General features: G+C 44.7%; 1 protein-coding gene across 1 annotated transcript in view; it reads right to left on the reverse strand.

The window, feature by feature from the left end:
• Window positions 1-21186, reverse strand: part of LOC119185181 (protein HIRA) — a 53916-nt gene extending 32730 nt beyond the window's left edge. The window contains exons 1-12 of the mRNA XM_075889736.1: window positions 21001-21186; window positions 20016-20078; window positions 19072-19273; window positions 18317-18411; window positions 17467-17562; window positions 11986-12068; window positions 11396-11473; window positions 9493-9660; window positions 5281-5328; window positions 5085-5141; window positions 4887-4957; window positions 3175-3280 (exon numbers count right to left, since the gene is read on the reverse strand). Of these exons, the coding sequence (XP_075745851.1) occupies window positions 3175-3280; window positions 4887-4957; window positions 5085-5141; window positions 5281-5328; window positions 9493-9660; window positions 11396-11473; window positions 11986-12068; window positions 17467-17562; window positions 18317-18411; window positions 19072-19273; window positions 20016-20078; window positions 21001-21037 (1104 nt within the window). The 5' untranslated portion in view covers window positions 21038-21186. The remainder of the gene's footprint in view (window positions 1-3174; window positions 3281-4886; window positions 4958-5084; window positions 5142-5280; window positions 5329-9492; window positions 9661-11395; window positions 11474-11985; window positions 12069-17466; window positions 17563-18316; window positions 18412-19071; window positions 19274-20015; window positions 20079-21000) is intronic.
• Window positions 21187-23462: the final 2276 nt, after the last annotated feature.

The following is a 23462-nucleotide window of genomic DNA, read 5'->3' on the forward strand; positions in this document are numbered from 1 at the left end:
AGAATAGTTGAGTATTCGAAATCACTTAGATTCGAATTTAAACTATCGAATATTTTCGAAGTATTCACAATAAATGAATAGGTGTATATTAATCCACATGTAGCTACCTGCAAAGACGGTTTTACTGCAATGTAAGGGTCATGGAGCAAGAAGTATTTTCTCTCTCCGTGGTAGGGGTGCTAAGTTGTGAAAGCACCTATTCAGGGGCAACTCGCTTTGCCACGAAGCCCCCCTTTAAATTTAAAGGGGCCCTGCAACACTTACTGAGCATGCTCAGAAAACGCTGCCGATCGGTAGTCGAGGCTGCTGAGAACACGCGAGGCAAATGTTACAGCGCAGCCCGCGGCCTGTAATTCACACTAAATTATCAAAGCTAAAAATTTCTTTCTTCCCTCGGCAAATGACACCACAAGCCTGAAAATCACTTGTCACAGCCAAGAAGGAATATTGGCAACTCAAATGAACATGAGAGGGCGCTGCGCAGCAGCAGCATCGCGGATTCACGGAGGTCACCGCGTCCGCTATCGCTAACACAAATATTGAGTTTTCTGAAGCGTGATTGCAGATCGCGCTGCTTTGTAAAAAGGGAGCGGGTTGTTGACGCGGAGCATCTTATTTTGGTCCCGCAAACACGAGCGGCGTTCTTGAAGTGGTCGCGTTGTGTGTGTAATGCACAAGACGCACCGCGTCTTTGCCAAATTTGTTTACATACCTCGGGTGCCACTGTGACATGCAGTCACTAGAAACAATAGTCATTAAATAGGTTCGCGTTAACAAGTTAACACTGGTGCCTCACCTGGAAAGAAGAAATCTGCTTGGCCGTTCGTTTGTTCTTCACGGGCGGCACCATCCTACCGTGCTCCTACTGTACACGACTGGCGCTTGGATTGTTTGGACCTCAGTACGCAGCTTCTTTATATAGCCGCAAGGTGCGGCACGAATTGCTGGAGTCGCGAATACAGCTCTGGTCACAGCCATTGGCTGATTTGAGCATGGCACGCTTGTCGGTACCGGGGCCGCCACGGGAGGCTGCCGCTTGTCCAAGAGTACATGCGCGATCACACTGAAAAGCCGCGTATTCGAAAAAAAAAAAAAAGGTGCTCAAGGTCACGAGGTGCGTGTAACGTATTTTCTTTAGCTGTACCATTCCTCCCTCCCTAACTTCAGGCTATTTCGTCGGGACGAGAAGAGAGAATGCAATTGCAGCATGCGACAAATTTGTGGAACCCTGCTTGTACTGGATTAAAAACTTTGCGGCGGTAAATTTGTGAGGCGACAAGCATGTTTACTGGCTCCATGGCTTCTTAAGAAAGTGTTGCAGGGCCCCTTTAAAGGACGAGGTTACTCTAAAATCAATTCTTCATTTTATTAAGCTTGTTATGATTGCTTATATGCTCCAAGTATGATAAATTTCAAAACATTAAGTACCTTACACATTATCTCTCGCATCCTACTGAAACTACTACTCAAGTTTGTTTCGACTTCGTTTGAAAGAAAAATAAAATGGCTTTTGCATACAGCCCCTATTCAACAGAAATATTGTGTAGGTTAGTTAGGTCACGATAAATATTCCCCTCTTTTTTATGTCATACATACCATTCGATTCAAAATTGTTTGATCAAGATCACCATTCGCATCGAGCCTAAAATTCACTATTCGCACAAGCCTAAATATTTCATCTATAGATCACAAAATTTAGTAAGATCTGATATGATTATGACTCGTTCTTTGGTCCAAGCAAGTGCATACTGTAGCAGCAAACGGTAGTTCCGTTTTCAATCTGGGGGGTGCTGCTCTGGCCACGCGCTTGGCTTCAGAATTGCGTCATTGCTATATTTGTTCACATTGATGCTGTTTTGTATGCAGCATTGCACCAGTACTCGGTCGAGCCAACACACATACTTTTGTGGTTGCCCGTCATTTGTATTCGCAGCGGTTGTGGCAGAATGTAGTTAAACTTGGACTAGGTGCGCGCTGTACTCTCAAGTGCCATCATAACGCTGTCGATGTCATTCACGATCCCTAGGCTGGTGACGACAAGCTGTAGTTTTTTTTAAGCACGAAGTCAAAAACATGGCGGGTGTTCTTGAAGACCAATTCTGCCGCAGCCCGCATGTGCAGTAAAACCCACCAGCAGCAGCATGGTGGTTACGCAACCTGTCGCCGAGATTCTAATGACAAGAAACTTACCAGGATGCGCATGTGGTGGCAGAAAATGTGTCTCCAATGAAAATACAGGGGTTGCGATGCGGACGCGCGCTTTCGATGTCATGACTAACGAGAAATGACCGAGCTGGTAGCGGAATTTTGTGACAATCCTTGGAGAGTACCTTTTTCTTAGTTGGCAGCACTCGCCAAAACTTCGTTGTAAGTATCCCCACAAAGTATTGGTTGTGACGAGACAGTTTTTACATTGTTTTCTATGGGCAGCTGACGAGGAATCGAAAATTATTTGTTGTGGCAGATATTTCGTTGTAGCGGACTTTGTAACAGTGATATTGGACTGTAAATCTTGCAATTATGCATGGTAAGCACAGCTTAGAAGAGCAGCGTGAAGTTTCCATTTTCTCAGACACCCTTCTTTCATACACTGGGCTCTGCTCACGACACAAAGCTGATGGCACCCCCTGCTTGACATCGAGTAGTAAGTAGCATGCTATTGCCCAACAGTGAACATACGGTGCAGTGTTTGCGTCAGACGTGCTTCTTGCCACAAGGTGCTACCATGCAGAGTTAGATAGTGTGCTGCTAACCTTACAGGGTGATTCACACTGGCACAAAAAAATAATGTGAGAGTGTGATTGCATTTTTCATGCAAGTCACCTACTTAACTCCAGGCCATCCTTCCCTGCTGGCACCCAGTACTCTCGTCGGGACATGAGATGAGAGAGAGCGTAAAACAGGTAACTAATCCTTATAACTTGTCTCACTTTTTATGGATTCGGGAAATTTTCACCCCAATCGATTCGTGTGGCAATAAATTCTGATATTAATGTCATTCTATGACTACTTGAATAAGTAGTTCACGACATTTTTGTTTACCGAGAGCTTACTCTGTTCTGGGTTCACTGCTGCATTTTATACACCTACCAACCCTATCTTAAGGTAAAGTCCAATAAACAAAACCATTTCTTGGTGAGCTACGTATGCTATACAAGCCCGGTGTTTCCTTACTCGTTCCTCAGGACTAATCGGCACCCCGATTTCCTCCTCAGTGAAGTCGATATAGGCCACAGTGCCATCCCAGGAGCACACCAGTAGCTGGTTACCTTCTTGACTCCTGAAATACAAATTCCAGATACATTCACGAGACAAACATATCACTGATAGCTATGAAGCGTAAACAGTGAAGAAACTCCTAGCTCATAAAAACGATACTTCTGCCTATACAGTAAAACTGCTGGACACTTGAATGCTTACCATTATGCTAGAAATTACATATACACAGTCAGACCAGACTAAAGGATGTTTCCACTCACTTGTGTTAGAAAATATAGTGTTTATTGTTTACTAGAAAAAGCAACATGGCTGCTCGGTAGAAAAAAAAAGAAGCGAATGCAGCAAAACGTACTGGAATTTCTCTCGCTTTGCCACCTAAATGGTCGAAAAACCACACCTTGAGGTTGACGCGAAAAAAAAAGGTGCAACACAAGTTTTTCCGTCACGCGATAGCAAATCACCTTTACGCTTCACGGCACGGCTCAAACCACGTGATCTATACAACTGGCCACAAATTCAAATCGCGGCATAAGCGTTGACGGTGGCTTGCATCGGGTACAACCGCAAACTGCCTGCACAGCCCGACAAAGCTCACGGCCTCAACAGGGACACTTTCATCGTGAGCCTGACTTCGATTAGGATCGCTGGGAGCAGCTGAAGTAGAAAGAGGTGCAGCAGCAGCGAGTCGGCTTGCACCAATGTGCCCCACTTTTGCACAGCCAGCTGAATTCGTCACCACCTGTGCCGATGCGACCGCTTGTGTTGTTTCTGGCATATCTCCCGAAACAATGTTTATGAAGATGCAAACTGTTTCTTTTCAGTGCTTTGCATGCCCAACTAGAACTCGGTAAGAATTTTAATGCCAAAGAAAAGGGCAAAATGTAATGAATTCTCACAGTGGCGAAGGCGGCAGCAGTGGCGTGTTTGAGGGGCAGAACAAATATGAACACTTCGGACGTATGTGAACGTGGTTTTCCGGCCGCTCTGGTATTTTTGTTATTACTTCACATCTCAAATGTGAGTGCTCCAGGACTGATTTCTTTCGTGTCAACATTGTAGCATAGTTTTCCAGCCGCTTAGGTGGCAAAGCGAGTAAACTTCCACTGAATTTTGTACTTTCGCTCCCTTTGAGCAGCCTGAGTGAAAAAACCACGGCACGGTTTTACTCCTGTCCAGAGGCTTTCTTGAGAGACAGCGAAGGCAGAAAAGTTCAAAAGAACAGCACGAACTTTTTCAGCAAGGAGCAGCTCACGCCAATAAATTTCTTGTTCCTCTTCATGATAAGCTTTAGGTTGTTATGGTTCATACGAATTCGGGATGATAGGAACATTTTGCATGCTCCCTATGAATTTGTATCATTGAGTCTACTGTATTTGACTGTATTGCATGGGCCAGCTTCATGTCACAGAAATCTAAACAAATACTGGCGAGACGTTCCAGTAAATACGGTACTTCATTTCGAAGTATTCGAAAAGTATTCAATGAAATTCGCACTCAAACTTGTTTCTCACCAAAATTTTGCTATTTGCACAGATCTAGAAATTTCCAAACCTTTAGTTTCCCTGACAAGGGCGTGGGTACTGTACCAACGTAGGCATGAAGTATACAGCAAGCACTAAATCTCGCAGTACTACGCCAATGCAATGACTCTTCGAACATTGACGTACCAAGATATGTCCAACACTGAGTTGGAGAAGAGGTCATGCACCACAACGAGAGGCCTCTTCAGACAGGTTAGCTGCAATGAGAGGCCGGACACAAATGCACACCAATAAATTGATAGTTGGGCATCAGTTAAGCTGAAAATCACAAGAAAAAAAGCGATACTGATTAAGTATTTTGTGCTGACCATATAGTTCACTCACCCAGACAGACAGGGACCTGTCCCGACTTCCAATGGCACAGCAGCAAAAGGTCTGTGTCTGAAAAAATGACGCCCAGCCGTGTTGCTTTGTACAATTTCGTTACCACTATGATAGAAGTAAAAGGGAGTGGGCGAAACGCAGATAGTGAAATTAAAAAAAAAATTATTCATGAAGGTGAGAGTCATGCAACGAGCACCTTGTTGTTGTCCTTGTTGACTCTTGATCGGATGTGCGGGTTGAATCTCTACAAAATGAAAAACAACGGGATGTTTCATTCAGAAAACTGATGAAAAAGCAAGATCTGAAAACTCCGCCTTAGATAAAAGGCCATTATATAGTGCGGCTGATATCACACTTTCGCAGAAGCGTCTCACACAAGACATAGCCTGGCAGAAATTTGCCACCGAGAGACGCCTGGAAGCCATGATGCCCTCTGGACTGTTTTGAATATCTTAAAAGCGGTCCGTTAGAACAGAAAAGATACGAGTGCATGGCCTGCGCTCTGAGATAGCTTATAACATGAAGGAGTGGCAGCACGAAAAAAGGATGTCTACTTCCAGCATCATCCTTCGTCAGCCAAGATAACTGCACAACTGTAAAATAATTACAGGCCCTGCTCCATACCCTATCGTCTACAGGGGAGGGAGCCTAGCAGGCACTTGCCAACAGGCTATGTCTGGTGCTGGCAGCTAGTACATGTCAAAAGCAAACAGCATGCTCTGGCTGTCATTCTGGTGTTCTTAGTAGCCCGCTCAGAGCACGTGGGCTGTGTTGTTTCAAGAAAGCCCACGCTGTTCAATATTATAAATCACAGCACAAGCATGTGCACATGCTTCAGTATGCATATGCAATGCATGCCTGTTTGTACAGTTATTGGAGCATGAAGAATGCTATCCGTTCCCTTCTACCACGCACTACACGTGAAAGCCAAAAACTTTTGATGGCAAGAAGCCCCAATATGGGGTGCTGAAGAGCTTATGCACATAGATGCAGACTCTGACAACCTGTAGCGGTGATCGCGTCCCTTCCTTTGGCCTTGCATAGAAAAGCTGCATGCTCATTTGACTACTTGTCATGTAACAGAGTGAATAAACATCTCGTTTTTGTCGCCTCTTCACTGGAAGGGTCTTTGATGGGCTACCTGGTAAAGCTCTAGGGTAGTGCATCAGACTCGCATAAGGTTGAGGAATCCCTTGCAGCAGGACAGTTTCCTGCAACACTACAGTACCTCTTAACTCTTCCCATACTGCGGGTGCGGGGAAAATGAACGTTTCTTATAGTTGCACTAGACCTTTTCTTGTAGAAGGTACTGCACCTAATATTATGAACACTACTACGAGACAAGCTCCACTTGAAGCATGACAAAAGCCACCGTTACTGCAAAATCCGGAGCAAGTGCCCGCGATTTTAACAAGTTCTCAGTTCAAATTCTCTGTTTCCAGCGAAAGCTGTTAGGAGATCACAACACGGGTCGCGTGAGAACTGTAGTTGTCTGCCGTCGGCGCTGCCCGTAACCATTATCGCACAAAATAAGAAAAATAAAACTCAGTAAATAAATATCACCAAGGACACAAAGAGATTCGAATCCAGGTCCCCTGGTGCCAGCCTAGTAGTCTACGACAGAGCCATGCCGGTGCTTGAAACTCCTTTGCAAACTGGCCTTAGGCAGGCTTGATGTCGGGAAAGAAATCGTGTTAATGTGAGTAATAAATCGTTTTAGAGCAGCAAAGAAAACTAGGTGTCACATAATGCAAATGGCGCAATGGGCCGTCGAATGCTCTCTACCCTTAACAAAAGCTTGATCTTGTCCACCTATTAACTATGGCGCATACCCACTGCAGGGGATTGAAGAGATTACAAAAGCTTCTGGCATAATTCGTCATCGCCGTCAGCCACAGCATGAAAAAAACTGCACAAAGTTACTTCCAAGTGTGCAGCAGGTACTACGCCTTTTCGCCTTTTCGAAGAATGACTACAGATGGTATAATAAGTGCCTGCGTACTACACAATGATTAATGGCATAGTGGATACCCTGCAAGCGTGCTTGCAGCAGCTACCCAAAGCGTTAATGTTAAAAAAGGGGGCTCTGAAAGGCCACTCTTCCAGCTTTTGTTGTAAAAGTGCTGGCGATTTTTTTTTTTTTTTCAGGAGATTTGAACTAAGCACCAATTCCTGAGCACGCTCCCCCCCCCCCCCCCCCCCCCGCGCCATTTTCACCGTTTCAGTGGTGGGAATGCCTTTCCGAAAATCGAAGCAGGCAAAATCTCCATGTTTGGTAGCATGCACAGGCTTCCCATAGCACACACGGAAGAAGAAGAAGATATAGCTTTAATTTAATGTTCCCTTAGTTTACATAATCATATATACAGAAGCAGCAAGCCCACAAAGTAAACAAAAGTACAATTATGTACAGAAGCAGTGACATTAAATACTAAATGATATTGCACCAACAAGCTAGCTGCAGCATGACGTTCATAGCAGTGCACACACTAACAAGCACATGCACACACAGACACATTCAAAGTTCGTTGCAGTAAAACCTCGTTAATATGTACATACATGCCAAGAACCTGCCGGGAGCATGCTAGTCTTAACCATCAAGTACATAAGTGTGCGCAGAGTTCCCCTTCAGGGGAGGGGGGCATAGGTAGGTCGCAGCACCTCCCTCCTCCCTATAATGTCAATGTATAAAGCTGGCTTTGTGCCCCCCCCTCTCGCCCCCCTCCCTGTTATGTTGTTGTATGGGGCTGGCTTTCAGCCCCACTCCTTTGTCCTCCCCAATGCGGATGACTATGACCAAGTACCAACTTGCATTTATGTGCCCCATACCCGCCAAAGAAGACACAAATACAGTGTCACAGCAAATATTGCCTAAAGTGCCCACCACGAAGCCATTACTTTCTTTTTGCCAGTGTTGAGATATGATTAGCATTTTCGCACAACTGTTTGATGGCTCGCAGTAATGACACAAAAGAGCATTTTGAAACTACTGCGGAGTTTGGGATACGCAGCCGACGTAGAGACTGACATAGCGATGAAACGGACATAATCAGCTGTCCGTGAACGCGTACCAGGATCTGCAACTTAGTGACCAATTTCATTTGAGACTCGGTAGATTCACAGAGAGCTGATCGTCTATTGGCTAGTTGCATGTGCAGCGCTTTGCCTACTTGGCGACCACTCCGTGCGCAGATGTGGCGAGAAGCGTGTTGCATTAATGTGATGATGCGGGCCTTTTCAAGGGGATGGACTAGTGGTCCTGGCAGCAGACGGAGGCACGTTTAGGCTGTCACTTCATAAAAGAGTGCGCTACGCTTGCTGTTTTGATTCCCAAAATCCATATCGCTCAACTCCGCAACAGCGAGCTGCTTTCATTTCTGCAAAAGCGGTGCATGCTGACCACAGTCTTGCACAACGATTGAGGCAAAAACGATCAGCACCACAGCGCTGTCAGGTAGCCACCGGCTGTTAAAAGCATGCAGTAGGCATAAAGCAGCGCTACGCCACACACGTAAGCTTTTTGTTGGCGATAAGTCATACTGGCACGCTTTTCGGTAGTCGCCACATTGCTTTTGTTCTTTGGTAATGGTAACTAGAAAACGCACCACTGCAAACACGCGGAAGTTGGAATAATCGCTCGGCCGTGATTTTGCAGCGGTTCAAGTACAACGTGGCGATGATCACGTATTAGGTATCCGCTTACGATGCATGCTGTCAACATTGCTTTCGGTTCCAAAACAACCTCGTAGCGGAGAAATGGCGCAAATTATACAAAAAAAAAAAGACTTTTGGAGCAGTATGGCGCAGCAATTTCCAGTTGGTGCAGGTTTCCCACCACTGACATTTCGTCCACTGTTTCATCCACATAGGGTGAATAATGACAGAGAATGTATGCATATTCAACAAAGGATTTCATTGCAAGCACGGGCCATTTCGAATTTTCATCTGTGACCAAGCTAAGGCTGATCAGGTTGCAACATTTTTCACTAAAGGTTACTGCGTGCTCGAGATTTCACGATCGTTGGGCAAATGTGCAGCAATGTGAAGGGCACTAGCAGCTGATAAAAAGGGTATACAGTCATACCGTTAATAAGAGGCACTGTTGTAACCGACAAATCGGTATAAGAGGCACCAGCGTGACTGTGTTAAAATTGGTGTTGATAAGAAAACGCATACTTGGTACCCTGCTTACAAGAGAAACCTCATATAGGAGACAAGAATTTCTCCCGGGAGCAGGTCTATTATAAAGGGGTTCAACTGTGTTACGAACATAATTCTTAAGCCAAACTTGGTTTCCACCCCCCTTGTAGTGAAAGAGCCGCACATTATCCATTATGGTAGTAGCCAGAGTTCTTCACCCCTTTCAGTGCGCACCTTGCGGCCATTCCAGAAGAAAATGTTCACTTACCACACATGTGACAGCTTTACGGTGGCCAACAAAGTCCTTGTTGGTTCGCCAGTTGTCGCGCTCCACAATCTGTGCAGTAGGGCCAGCATTGTTCATGGCATGTGCAGAGACGAGGTACTGGCCGTCAGGAGACCAGTTCAGCCGCAAGATGTGGGTGGTTCCTCCGCACTGCAACAAATACAAACTGATGCATTTTGGCCGAACACACACTGAGGAATGAAACAGTCAAGTTTGTTTAAAAATACTATGGTATGACAGTGCAACTACAATACTATATGATACGTACTTGTTTTTTCCTCATGTTGTCAATTAATTTGTTGCCACGCTGCTCTCAGCTACCCTCTAGGTTACTCAGACTGTAGAGTGATTGCTTTGGAACAGGTCCAATTTCAGGTTCGAATACTGTACCCAGGCAAATTTTTCATCACATACCGCATTTACTCGCATAATCCTCGCATTTTTTTTAGCTGAAAACCAATGCAAAGCTGGGGGGTGCGAGAATTACGCAGGCAAAGCTTTCCACAAAAACGTACAGTGCAAAAAAGAAAACGAAATGGCTGCAAATCGGGATTCTCACACCAGCAACTAACAGCAAGCTTCAAGAAATACTAATTAAAACTTACCTCCACATTAACAGCACTGGTTCAAGATAAGGCAAGATTTATTTGAGACACTAAAAGTGCAAGCAAATAGTTGAGAATTAGAATACCATACGCAAAGCTTGTGGGTGTTGCGAGCGTAGCTGTAGTATTCATCGCACAACAGGAGCCCTCAAAAGGTAAGACGTCACTATTGGGCTAATGGCTATTTAATAGAATCGTCTGCAGTTTCCTTCTGAAGAAATAAAGTTTACGATCAATCCCAGGTTTAGGCACATGGCAGGCCCAACGCGTCTTGGTGGCTTTCAGCTGCCATCAACAATCAACAGTAGCGAACATAAAACTCGTAGACTTCGAAGGGCCTACCGGCGGCCCTCTTGCCGTTGTTTAGTGCACGATCTATCCCTTTCAACTTGAAATCAGCCGTGTAGCTTCAGTATTGCCCCACGACGTGACAAGATTACCTACACAACATACAAAACACGCCGCAATGCGCACTTGCCACTTTGGTTTGGCTTGGATTGGATTGAATCTCCGTGCAGTAATAGTACGCTTGATGCTTAGGAGATGGCGCCAGGTGACACATGCTGTTATCATCAGTAGCTAGAACGAGCAGACGACATTATTGCGGCAGTTTTCGGGGGTGCGATAATCACTCGAGGCAAAAAATAAATCGTATTTTTAGTGGGCGATGGGATGTGCGAGAATTATGCGAGTGGGAGGATTACGCGAGTAAATAAGGTAGAAGTGCTTTATGCTTCCAGCGAAATTTGTATAAATTTTAATAAAAGCTATGCGCTACAACCAGGTCAGTGGAACTTTTTCCCCTTCAATATTGTACACCTCACAGACATCTAAAGAACTGATTTGCAACAATCAAACTTGTTCAAAAAATTCGGACGAACCACACCAGTGCCCACAGAGACTCGGAATGCATTAGTTGTTCAATATGATGCTGAAGGACTTAAAGTCTTCCGATACATTCAAACCTCAATAGAACAAGCACGGATATAACAAAATATCGAGTTATAACAAAGTAAATAAAGAATTGTCTTGCAATAGACATAGTGTTAGGAATATATCATTATAATAACATTTTGTATATAACGCACTTATTTTAACGCAACTTTGTTATAATGAAGTTTGAGCATAGTAGCTTTGAAAATAAATTTGAAAAAGCAAATAAAAGCCCCCAACACACAGCAGTCAGAAACGAGTTTCACAATCAATGGGGATCATGCTTTGCAGGATGAGCATGAGGATCGGCAAGCGTAAAGATGCAAAGTGGCAGAAATCAGGCCCACCTCCACAAATGGCTCGGTGATGATGCACTCCTGTTGCCAGTCGTGAGTCCGCCAGACCCGTAAGCTCTTGTCGTCAGACTGAAAAAAGTGCAAACACAAATGCAATTACAACAGCCCGGGGCTGTGAACAATTACTAACAATGCGTTGCTTACTACCAGTTCATTTTTCAGGTAAGCTACAAGGGTACCATGTTACTTTTTCCTTCGAGAAATTCGTCATCATGTGAATGTCACTTCTTACATTGTAACTACAAGGTTAATCAGTTACAGCGACTAAAGTACAGTAGACTCTCATTAAACAAAACCTGAAGGGACCATGAAGTTGTGTTTTGCGTAACAGTAGTTCTGATTACTGTGAAATGAAAAGAAGTGCACAATACAAGTACGAAACCAACTATATATGAAAGAGTTGTTTCATTTAAATAGCAGTTCAGTTTAGGACATTTCCGTTTACTAAGAGTCTACGCTACAGGCACAAAAAGATCAAGACATTACCTTATCAGCAGCTGCACATTCTTTAAGCTTATTAACGTGCCCAGGACCCGCATCGCATCAACACACAGCAAGGACACATCTAACTTGGGCCTCACCTGAGATGCTATGTACTTTCCAACTGGATCCCACGAGACTCCTTTCACGAGGCCAGTGTGCCCTTTTAGTACCGCTAACATTTCTGCAACAGACCACATGAAAAGAGGGAAGTGTTGCTCGAACTGTCTTGAATATATGACGTGTGCATCATCAAATTTCAGTTTTGCAAGCCACAGATCAGATTACTTGTTAATTACACTTCAACATCAGAAGTCCAGCATGTACTCAATAGCACAATTCAGAGGTGGCCCATTTCTGCAAGGCCAGGGATAAAACCATAGCTGCCAAGTTTGGAGAAACGCAATTTTGGAGATCTACTCAATGGTGGGGGGGGGTATTGCAATAGCTATTATAAGAACACTGTCAGTGGAAATTTGTGGTCGCCGCTGATCTGTGCAGAGTCCAAACCAATAATATCGCTCACGCATAGTCTGCTTTACGGGTAAAAGCGCCCTAGCGCTAGGGACCCAACCCGGCGGTCACTGTCGCGCGAAGGGCACATGCGATAACATCGCTCTGTGTGCGAGGCCTGTCGTCGCTTGCTTACAAGCTATTTTGTCGGGCAAGAGACCATAGTACAGTCCTGCCGACCACTTGCCTGCCCCCAGCTCGACCTTCTCCGCTCATAGCCCGAGAAAACAGGCAGTGTCAGGCACTCTTTTTAGCAACCCTTGTGGCTGAGTAAAAAAAAAAACCAAAAAAAAAGCCAAGAATGTTGGAGTTTTGTAAGAATATTGAGGAAAGAGCCCTCAATAAAGGGGTTGGGGATAAAAGAAACAGGGAGGAGAAACGGTCTGAATATAAAAAGAGAATTTTTTTTAAGAAGTTCAGACTTGCAAAAGGGAGAAGCGGCTGGCTAATCATGGCAGGCGGCTTAAAAAAGCCCTGCCATAAGGTTCGAGCAACCTTGCGGAAGCAGGGTCCAGCTTAGCTCCCTGAGGGAGACTGGAAAGGTGTCACATAAAGTAAGGGTGCAGAAAATGCCTGGTGAGGTGTGTGCATAAGCATGCTCAGTTCCCCTTCTAGGTACAGGTGGGTGAGAGTGAAGGTCCGTCGCAGCATCAGCACCCCCCCCCCTCCCCTCTTTGTCCACCGGAGTCCCGGCGCCACTTTCTATTATGTCAATGTAAAGGGCTAACTATGTGCTCCCCCCCCCCCCAACCCCAAAGGTTAACAGCAGCACACCCATCTAATGCGGTGTCTCTCATAATCTTATGGTGGTTTTGGGAAGTTAAACCCCACAAATTAGTCAATCAAGCAGCACACCCACCGCTGCCTGCAATAGAACAGTCACTGAAAGCGCTGCGCGCTTGCCATGTCAAGCAAGTGCTCCTGCTGGAGGCGCTCCCTTTTTGCTCTCCTTTTTCTTCTCTCTCCCGTGGGAATGCTGGCACATTCAACAGCCAGCAAAAGCATCAACTGAACCACGGTGTCACTGCCCTCCCTCTACTACAATGGAGTTTTTTCTTTTTAGTTAATGTGTGTGACCTTCAAAAACTGCACAGCCATGTGCGATTTCTCTACTCTAACTTGGCAGGCCGCATGTTCTGGCGCTATTTTCGCCTCTCAAAAACTTACATTGAATTGAGTTGAACCTTGCCACCATCGCTAAAAAAAAAATTTATTACCGTATTTACTCGATTCTACCGTGCCCTCGATTGTAACGCGCACCCGATTTCCACCGCGGAAAAAAAAAAAAACGTAAGACATCGATTGCAACGCGCACCCATTTTTCTCGCTGGCCTGCGCGATCACACCACTCGAAAAAAAACGACTTCTTTCGGGAGCGTCTTCCATTTAAATATGAGGTACGGGCGAAGCTTGTGCCCATCTGACGTGTAACAGAGCATTGCCGTCACTGTAGTTTTACCGTGGATCGATGTCAGCACGCGAACTTGCTTCGCCCCTTCTTCTCGACGGTTGTGGTGCCAGGCATGTCGAAATAAAGATGCGTCTAATCAGCATTCCCGATTTACCCAAACATGTAGCCGTTGTTGCGCCGCAAGTTTAGAACGAACCTCTGAAAACTGTGAAGCTTTTCATCGTACTCCTCCGCAAAACTTTTCGCATATTCATGTTCCCCTTCGGAGGGAAAAGCCTTTCCTCTTGATAAAGTTAGTTAGCCAGCACCTGCTCGCTTTAAACTGGCTCCGCATTAGACTTTTTTCTAAGACCAATTGCATAGCCCGCACTTGGAGCAGTTCTGTCGTCACGGGCCGCTGTGCCGCTCGCTGCTCAAGCACATACTCACCGAGCAGCTCTTTAATTTGCGGAAACCGACCCTGCTGCGGTCCACTGAAGCCTTTGCGTGAAGCTTTGCTGTCGACAATCTTCTGCTTTTGTTTCCGCCGGTCCCGAACGCACGTTTCGGGAACTCCAAACGACCGCGATGCGGCCCGATTTCCATCCGTTTCTGCACACACGATGACTTTTCTTTTAAAAGCGGCATCGTGGTGCACTCGAGTTTTTGGAGTCGGCCCTTCCACGCCGTCGATGCTAATGCACTACTAGATGACGAACTCCTCAGCACACGTACGAAGTGCCGCACATGGGAAACACATAGGCAGAAATGGCCGACGCGCCATGCTGACGCACATAGGGGGCGGCCATTTTGAATTTGCCGATGGCAATAGATTGACCGTAATTTTTTTGTTCGTACTCGATTCTAACGCGCATGCGATTTATGAACTGGCTTAACCGGAAAAAAGGTGCGCGTTAGATTCGAGTAATTACGGTATGTGGCCAGACAACTTTGCTCAAGTGGCCAGACAAAGCAGTGGATGCGCGAGGCAAAACTGGATTTCTGGGAGATTTTCGTATGACCCGTACAACCGGGAAAAACATTCAAAATCCGGGAGTTTCCCGGGTAATCTGGGAGACTTGCCAGGTATGTAAAACAGCTGATGTATGATTCTTCTGACTCCCAACAGACAGGGAAATCGTACGAAAAATGAGGCCGCCCGGAAAAACAAATTCATGCCTTTTTATTTCACTCAAGTGTTCAAATCACTACAGCCACGTCTGAAATGGCTTTAATAGCTCCCAGTACACCCATCACCCATTTCAATATGTGCCCAGGCTCTTGTGAATACATTAGGAAACTTTTCGAAAACCATGCTTAACTATGGGCTAAAGGCAAAATTGCTAATTTGCACCTCATAATGAGCGCCGCCAATACCAGGAAAACGTGAAGACAGTCACGGCTCTCTCCCACAAAGCGTATGAAAATCATGACACAGAACACAAAGGCAACTGTGGCAGAAGAGTTGATTGACCCGTCCTGCATTTACCGATGCAAGTGCACATGTCTATGATGCATTACTGCACGAAAATCTTCATTGACATGTAAAACTTGCTACTGTGTGAAGACGAATGTTCCAAGTTGTGCGCAGCACATTGCCAACAAAGCTAACGCCACTAATGCCAGGTGCTTGCAGTGCTGTATGCTCGAGATTGCCGTGAAAATGTTCGTTGTGCCCACACTGTTCCTGACTGCCCATCAATACGGCAATGACAAGCATTTTTCGTTCGTGAAGGCAACACATGGCGCATCTACGACAGTTTCGCATGAACAGGCAGCCTGAAAGGCGGCGCAGTCCATAAAAAACGTGCACTGCGCTCACGGTTGCCATTAGCTTTGGAGTGAAATTCGCCAAACGACGAGTGAAAAATCGCCAAAAGTCGCCATCTTTCTTCAAATTTCGCCAAAAAGGTCACCACTCTGCATATGTGTGGCATGGCTGGTAATAAAAAGTATATATATGTATAGGTCCGTGGAGAGCAATACCGTATGTCACCTTCTATTTATATTGACGTTTTTTAATGCCAGTTGCATCACCTGCTTCGCCGTGGTAGCATTCAAAAAGGGCATGCATGCACCATCAGCGTCTCTGAATGCTAGTGCCTCATAAGAAAAATTTTCGACCGTTTTAGTTGTAGTAATTACAGGATGAAGCAGTTGCTATAACAAGAGAAGGATGGCGTGCATAGCCTTCTTACAAATTTCGAGAATTTCATTGAGGAGAATGATGTGTTTAATAACCGAACAACTTAATTAAAAACAAAGGTAATAAATTCGAAAGTAGGGCGCAACCATTGCAATGCGTGCAACACGTTTTCTGTGCGGTCACGTTTAGCTAAACATTTGCTTCAGTGCAGTTACTGAAGGCTGTCCAAAGAAGCCAACTTTTTGGCTGGCCCTATAAGAATGTTATTAAAAATTTAAACTCTATGTAAAAAAATTAGGGGATACTACAGCCGGGAAGAAGCCGACAATCTATTTGGAACAGTTGGAGCTGTGGTGGGAACACCCGGCCTAACCACCACCTAGCCACTTCAGAAGCCAAACTTTAAAGAAGCCTGAAGCTCTTGAAGCCCCTAAAGAACTTAAAACACACCACCACCTCGCGGCACGCGAGAAGTCTGCTGAACTAAATTGTGCTTGGAGATTGCTGGTCGATGCACCAGTGCCTCAAGGATCCTGGTGAATTGAGAAAAAACAAACGAGGAACAAGACAGACGAACTGAATTACGCATAAAGCGGACCTTTTACTCACGAGTCTACGACTGCAAAGAATAGAAAAAATGTTGTCGCCTATTTGTTTTGAAGACACTGAGAATAAAATACATAACTCAGTCGAGACCTAAGCCGAAATTCGCCATGTTGCCAACCATGACATTAGGTCGCCACAGGCCTCTCCAATTCACCAATTTGGCAAAAAGTAGCCACTAGTGGCAACCCTGACTGCGCCGACAACCGTTCCTGGCTCAATGCTCTATCGAGCAGTTATCTAAAGATGCTTAGGATGCTCAGTGATTCATTCATCCGTAGATGACAAAGGGTCATCAACAATTAAGTCAAAACATTGCCGCATTTCCCCTTTGGATTTTCAGTCAGCTTCACCACATAACAATCACGCATTGCGACAAAGCTGCTTTTCAAACGCAGTTATTGCTGCAAATAGATTCACGCATGAAAGTGCCGGTTCGAACCTACAAGATAACAGACAGTGCGGTAATGACAGCTTCAATTCATGTCATTTCCTGCCTACAATTTGGGTAGAAATCGTGAAAAATCAGATGCAAAAGAGTTTCAGTGTCTGAAATTTAAGACACATATACACTCGCATCTATGAGGCTCGTGACAGTGTCACGAAAGCATTTAAATTTACACACACATTCGAAAAATCAGTGATGCACTGTATAGTTATTATCTTGCAGACTCGTATATGCAGTCAGTCGTGCGTATTAAATAGTTCCCAGTATACCTGACCAGCTATACCTTCCAACAATGACTGCCAAGGCTGTCTCAAAAAAAGTGTTTCGTTATGAACATAGACACCAACCTACAATGAACAGATGCACACACATACTCTAAGTGCGTGCAAAAATGCTCTAATGTTCAAAATGCGAGAACATTCCTGTATATTTAAAAGCTGCAAAGACAAAAGAACTATAAAAACAAGCCAGCTAGGTATTACCTTGCCATCTCTTGGCATTCCAGATGACCACAGTGTTGTCGACACTACATGATGCAAGCCAAGTATCGAATGGAGACCAGGCCAGATCCAGGACGTCTGCACACAATAATGCAGCAGAAGCTTGATTTGATAGCAATTACACAGACATTTATTGCAAGTTTTTCGTTGTAGTGCCACAAAATAAAGCGTGTGCATAGGCTAAACATGGAGAGTTGCAAAGTTTCTAAATGTACAAGAGATGCACAAAGCATTTGGATGCAATCACAATGAAGCCAGGTGACCGCACCGACACATGCTGAATAGCTGTAATGTGCAGTGTATGCCAAGACACTAGTGCTGCTACCGAGCAACTGCACGCATGCCCTTGGTAGCGTGGTCAGAATAAAACAGAATAAGGGACGTTCCATGCGCTAGCCACACAACCGCAATGCACGCGCCGGCACACCTGCCGCATCCAAGCGGAAGGTGAAAGAGCGTCGCCAATTGGCTTATTTGTCCCCGGCTAGCGTACAGCAGGGGTCTCGGCACGTGCGTTGCGGCTGTGTGGGTAGCCCGAGGAACGACCCTAAGTGTTAAGCTACGAACGCCAACGACTCTGTTTCTGTCCACCATCAACCATCAACACGCAGCGCTTCACAACATCAGCTGTGGGAATCCTCAGGCTACTACAATCTGAAACATCTGGTATCCAGTTACTTCACACGCGATCCAGTACCAATGCGTCTTTCTTACATATTGCCAAAACACCGTTCGGACAATTTGCGAAATACGAACATCCAGCAGACTATTCCAGTAAGACAGGTTGGAATGTTTCGTAAGGTATAAACTGACCAACTTTCTGGATGCTTACCTCCAGAATGGCCCCTTAGAGTGCTGACACACTTCCAGTGCTCCACATTGGACTTGCCTCCACCACCAAACATTCCCGAGGAGCTCATGCCATACCTAGGAGAGAAGGGAGTTGTAAAGGTGGCAGCCATCAAATGAACCAATGCAGCATGGCAAGCACTAATTAGAGTGCTCAGCAAAAAGGGAATCACATCTATTTGTAACGCTTTGTTCCTGTGCTCAATTCACTTACAGTCGATCCCAAATATACCTCTGAAAACTAAAGGGCAGTGAAATACTTCAATATATTAATGATTTAAAATGAAAAATATGTATATTCAATACCTATATTAATGCATTGTGTCTTTTGAAACGGGTTTCGGAAATATTAACGAGTGCTAAGATGCAGATTTGCTCACAATGTGCTAAAACAGAAGGTGAAGAACCATGCCCGACTGCATGGCAATAGTTTACCTTATGGGTAGTAATCAGATTAATTTTTCCAAATTAGGCGTGTTTTGCATTAAGACACCTTTAGCCACACACTATCGCAATCTTCTGCATGAAGAACATGCCTCTCGAGTCTAGATTTGGGCAGCACAGAATGAAGCTTCCCGTTGTAGTCTTTAGGCTCTGATGGCAGTTTTTAGCACCATTTTCAAAATTTCCGTGGCTGCATTGTGTGAATTCACAAGTCGCAGTAAGGCGCAAGATGAAACAGACGAAGTTAGATAACCCGAGATGATGAAAAAACAATGGAGCCAGAACTATTCTCACCGCCCTATCATCCATATCATGATGACCTTGTCGTCACCACCAGAGGCGAGGTGTCGACCATCGGAGGACCATCTGACACAGTTGACACATGCCAAGTGATTGTCCATCTGACACAACAGCTTCGGTACCGAATCGCTCAGCTCCTCTTCCTCCCTTGCTACAGGAGCCATGTTCCATATGCAGATCTGGCCACAGTCTGAACCTGTTTGCCATTGAAACAGGAACAAGGTGGAAAAAAAAAAGGAGTCAGCTCCTTTCTAAGCCATATTCCTGCATTGGTTACTTCCAGCTCACAATGTAAAGCAACATAAAATGTTTCGATTTTCGCTGCCCTTTTTCTCCAACCGAATGCTCAACATGTGGTTCTAAGGCACATAAACCTCAAATGATTATCCTTAAGTCATAAGAGTAGGAGCCATAAGGGCTTGTTCCTTTTTTTTTGTTGTTGTTGTTGCTATTGCTAAACACAGTATTAATTAGAACTAGCAGACAAGATAGCCAAGGAAAGTTTTTGGGATCCAAATGGTAGAAATTGTGATGTAAACGGGATCAAAGTAAAATGGATAAAAAGATAACTTGTCACTGGCAGGGACCGACAAATCTGTGACCTTTGAATTGCGTGTTTAGTGCTCTACCAACTGCGCTACAGCGCAGGTTCGCTCTCTGCGAGCGACAAGTTATCTTTATATCTATTTAACTTTCTTCCCCTTTACATGAGAATAGTACAACTAAGATCCCCAACACTTTCCCTGGCTTTGTCTGCTGGTTCCAATTACTGTAAGCAGGAGACACATGATTAGAGGACATCCTTGTGCACAAGGTGTATTGATTCACCTAAGGAAGCCACAATCGCAAAGTGGTATGTTAAGTCAAAATTAAACCAGCACACAAGGTCCCCTATCCTAACTTGAACACTGAACTGTATAAACGTTTTTGGAGCTTACCTTGGCCACCTGTGGCAAATCTGGACCCATCGGGATGGATGTCTACCGAAAATATTGGGTGACCTGGGAATTCCGAATAGGTATTACCATTGTGCAAACTAGTCAGTCGCATGCACCTAACAGGCCAGCTAGACGCTCAAAATGACCAAACCAGGAAAACTCCGATAGTAGTGATACAAAACGGTTTAACTGACGGGGCCTTACGTCCAATAGTTGCCTCTGGTGAAGTACTACGCCATAGTCGAAGAACAGCAGATTATTATGGGGGAACTGAGCTTTCATAACACGCCGATAATATGAAGCACACAACATTTCTTCAGTATTCCACGCGACAAGTGTAAATATTACATTTGCGAACAATCACGCGAAAACTAAAAACATCTTCGCTTACGTGCAGCTGAAAGCCGGCACGGTAGAGCGGTTACGTAAACGCCACAACTACGCCTTATCCTCAAGATCAAATCACGGTCAATTCTTAAATGTCTACATAAGGGAATATTTAAGGCGTCAAAACATTTAGAGCGATATTTTCATATTTATATTTTCTACCTGCCGAACCACTGGCGAATTGTAACTCGCTCGCAAACATGTAAACAGAAAATGTCCCCCTTCGACTCCCATTTGCGAGAACTGCGTTAAAATATCGTGCATTTATGATCTCTCAGTTTCACATGGCGGCCTCGGAGTACTGCGTTAGCGAGCACTTAGGGATCGAAGTATCCGAGACCGGCCCTGAAGCCGCGGTGTCCGTGATCACAACAGCTCCGCCGCGAGACATCGGAGTGGTGTCCTACCATCAATATATCATCTATTACACCACGTAAGCAGCCAATACTAGAGCGGCTTTAAGTACCGCGCATGATGAAGCCGGTACACACGGGCTCCTTTCCTCTCTTTGTGTTACGCCAGTACGCGACCGGCGAGCTTTGCCCATTGATAAACACGCAAATGTAAGCCTAACAATGCGCGTCTACCGCAAACGTACCGTCATGGGTCACCCAGTTTGGCTTTAGCAGCTTCATCGTGGTTGCTCCCACTTCACCACGCTGAAACCTGAAGAACGGGCGAGGCTGAAGTAGCTCGCCGCCGCAACATTTGTCACATGCCGAGTCGATCGTCTTCGGCGTCTCTGCTCGCTTCCATGGTTATGGATGCGCGCAGTGTTGACGGGCGGGAAACGAGGTGCCGTCAAAATACGCCACGTGTATCGGAGTGCGAAACCGAAATAAGGAAACAAGCTGTCGGTAAATGGTAAAGCGTGGACACGGCCACGTTTTTCATTGCGGCGGCCTCTCTGCAGACATCGGTAGAAAATTGAACTGGTGAAACGAAGGTGCGTTACAAGTTTAGTAGTATTTACTTCGGTAAACTTCACGCAATAACTTTGCAAGGTTGCATTTGTGAGAGCGCCAACGTGTTATGGGCCTTGTTGGCGGCGAACGGCCTTGGTTTTTCCGCGGTAGTGTAATTGAAGGCTCGAAGAAAGAACCGGGAAAAGAATTCGTCAACACACGTTACATCAGCTCGATTGCACTACAAGTGTGCTTTTGATAGCGCGTAAACGGCTTCTCGATGTTGCCTTTGCCGTGATGTTTATTAAATTCCACTGTCTAAATGTTTATTAAACTCAGCTGTCTGTACGTGCCATTTATACAGCCCTTAGCAATGCAACTGTGAGAATTATAGCACACCTTTGCTTAACATCAGATCGGAACACTCTAGCCCAACTAAATGATGTGTTACGGTATCCCTCGTCCCATTATTATTAACAACGGAGCTGTCCAAGATTTTCGTTTGCCGCGAGGGCCGTGACATGAACAGAAACACCGCCCAACTTTATTGCCTTTGCCACGTTGAGCCTAGTTAAAACTTAGAAAAGCATAGTCAAGCCAATTGGCTTAATGTAAGAATACTCGAACCTAATCAAGACTACGTAAGTTTAATACCTCCAAATTAAAGCAACCTAATTGTTATATTAAGATGAACCTAAGCCTTCCAGCTTACATTATTTGCTTTGTTAAGCCAAGTTAAACTCATATTAGCCCAGTGGAGTCATAGGAGGTATAGTTGAGCATAATATAGTCTAATTATGACGAGCATTTAATCTAAATTAATCTAAACTATTGCAATCTAACGCCAACTTAGGTTAGTGAAGCCAAGTTCAAGGTGATGCAGCTTACTCGTGTTCAAAGCGCTCTAATTAAGCTGAATCACTGCAGTTAGAGTGAATATAGGACTACGTTAATTAGTACAATTATGTTCTATAGTACCTAACATTGCTTTGTAATCTAATGACTGGGACTCAGTAGTGATCATTGAACGGTGGCCGAACGACACTAATTGACTGTCCATCGATTAACTGTAGTTAAGTGCTCTCACGTCTCAGTAATGAGTTGATGTGTTGCTTCCTCCCTTTTTATGGCCTTAAATTAATTAGGTTCACTATATCAGCAATATATAACACAAAAAAAAGCCTGTGGCATCTCAAGAAAGCTGTCATACGTGCCCACGATGGTCGAACAAGTTAAAGTGTAATTGCTCTCATGGGCGTAGGCAAAATACGCCTACAGGGGGGGGGGGGGGGGGGGGCTCTTCGCAGCACCCACCTCCCTATTATGTGAATGTATGGGGCCGGTTTTGTGCCGCCCCTTTAGGTGCCTTGCCGCACAATTCAACCACGCTGCGCATTTGTTCATTTTAAACAGACAGGGCATGCAAGCACGGACACAAGAAGGAAGTTATGACACCACAAACGCATTCTGGCGTCCGTGTTTACACGCCCCGTCTTTTTATCATTAATGCCTACCAACTTGTTGAGCTCTTTGTTTTTTTATGTGCATCTATTGTTGTGAAGCTGCAGCATTTTAGTTATATACGTATCGTAAAGTTATTTTCAACTACTTACATCCAATCGTCACCACACAATAAGTGGAGCTGCCACAAACCTGACTTGGTCAGAGGTTAGATATTACAATTTGTTAGCAACCAAAATAACGCGACCTTTCTTTTGTTTTACCGGGAATGGTGAATTATATTCTTGATTCCAATCAGAGAGAATTTCTAAAAGATCGAAAATGGCCTTTTTGAAAAAAAAAAAAAGTACTTTTACACTTCAGCTTTTTCGCTATAAATCATTCACGTTTTACCACAATTATGAAGTGAAACGGAACGCAATAAGACCGCCAGTACTTTACGAGAAAGCCCAAATGTCAAAGTAAATACGTACCACGTTTTATTATTCATCTTTAACTAGTTTGCAGCAATAAATTACAGAAAAAGCGGCATTTTGTGCGATTTGCCATATTGGTGATATTTTTTTTTCAAAAGCGCTTCGATAGGTAAGGTGTACGACAGACTCATAATATCGAATTTCATTTTTTATTCACGGGAATAAATATTATGCTCCGTTCTCTCTCTAGGTGCGCTCAAAGTTCCGAAATTGCAGAC

The sequence above is a fragment of the Rhipicephalus microplus genome, chromosome 3, assembly GCF_043290135.1.
Source record: "Rhipicephalus microplus isolate Deutch F79 chromosome 3, USDA_Rmic, whole genome shotgun sequence".
Lineage (NCBI taxonomy): Eukaryota > Metazoa > Arthropoda > Arachnida > Ixodida > Ixodidae > Rhipicephalus > Rhipicephalus microplus.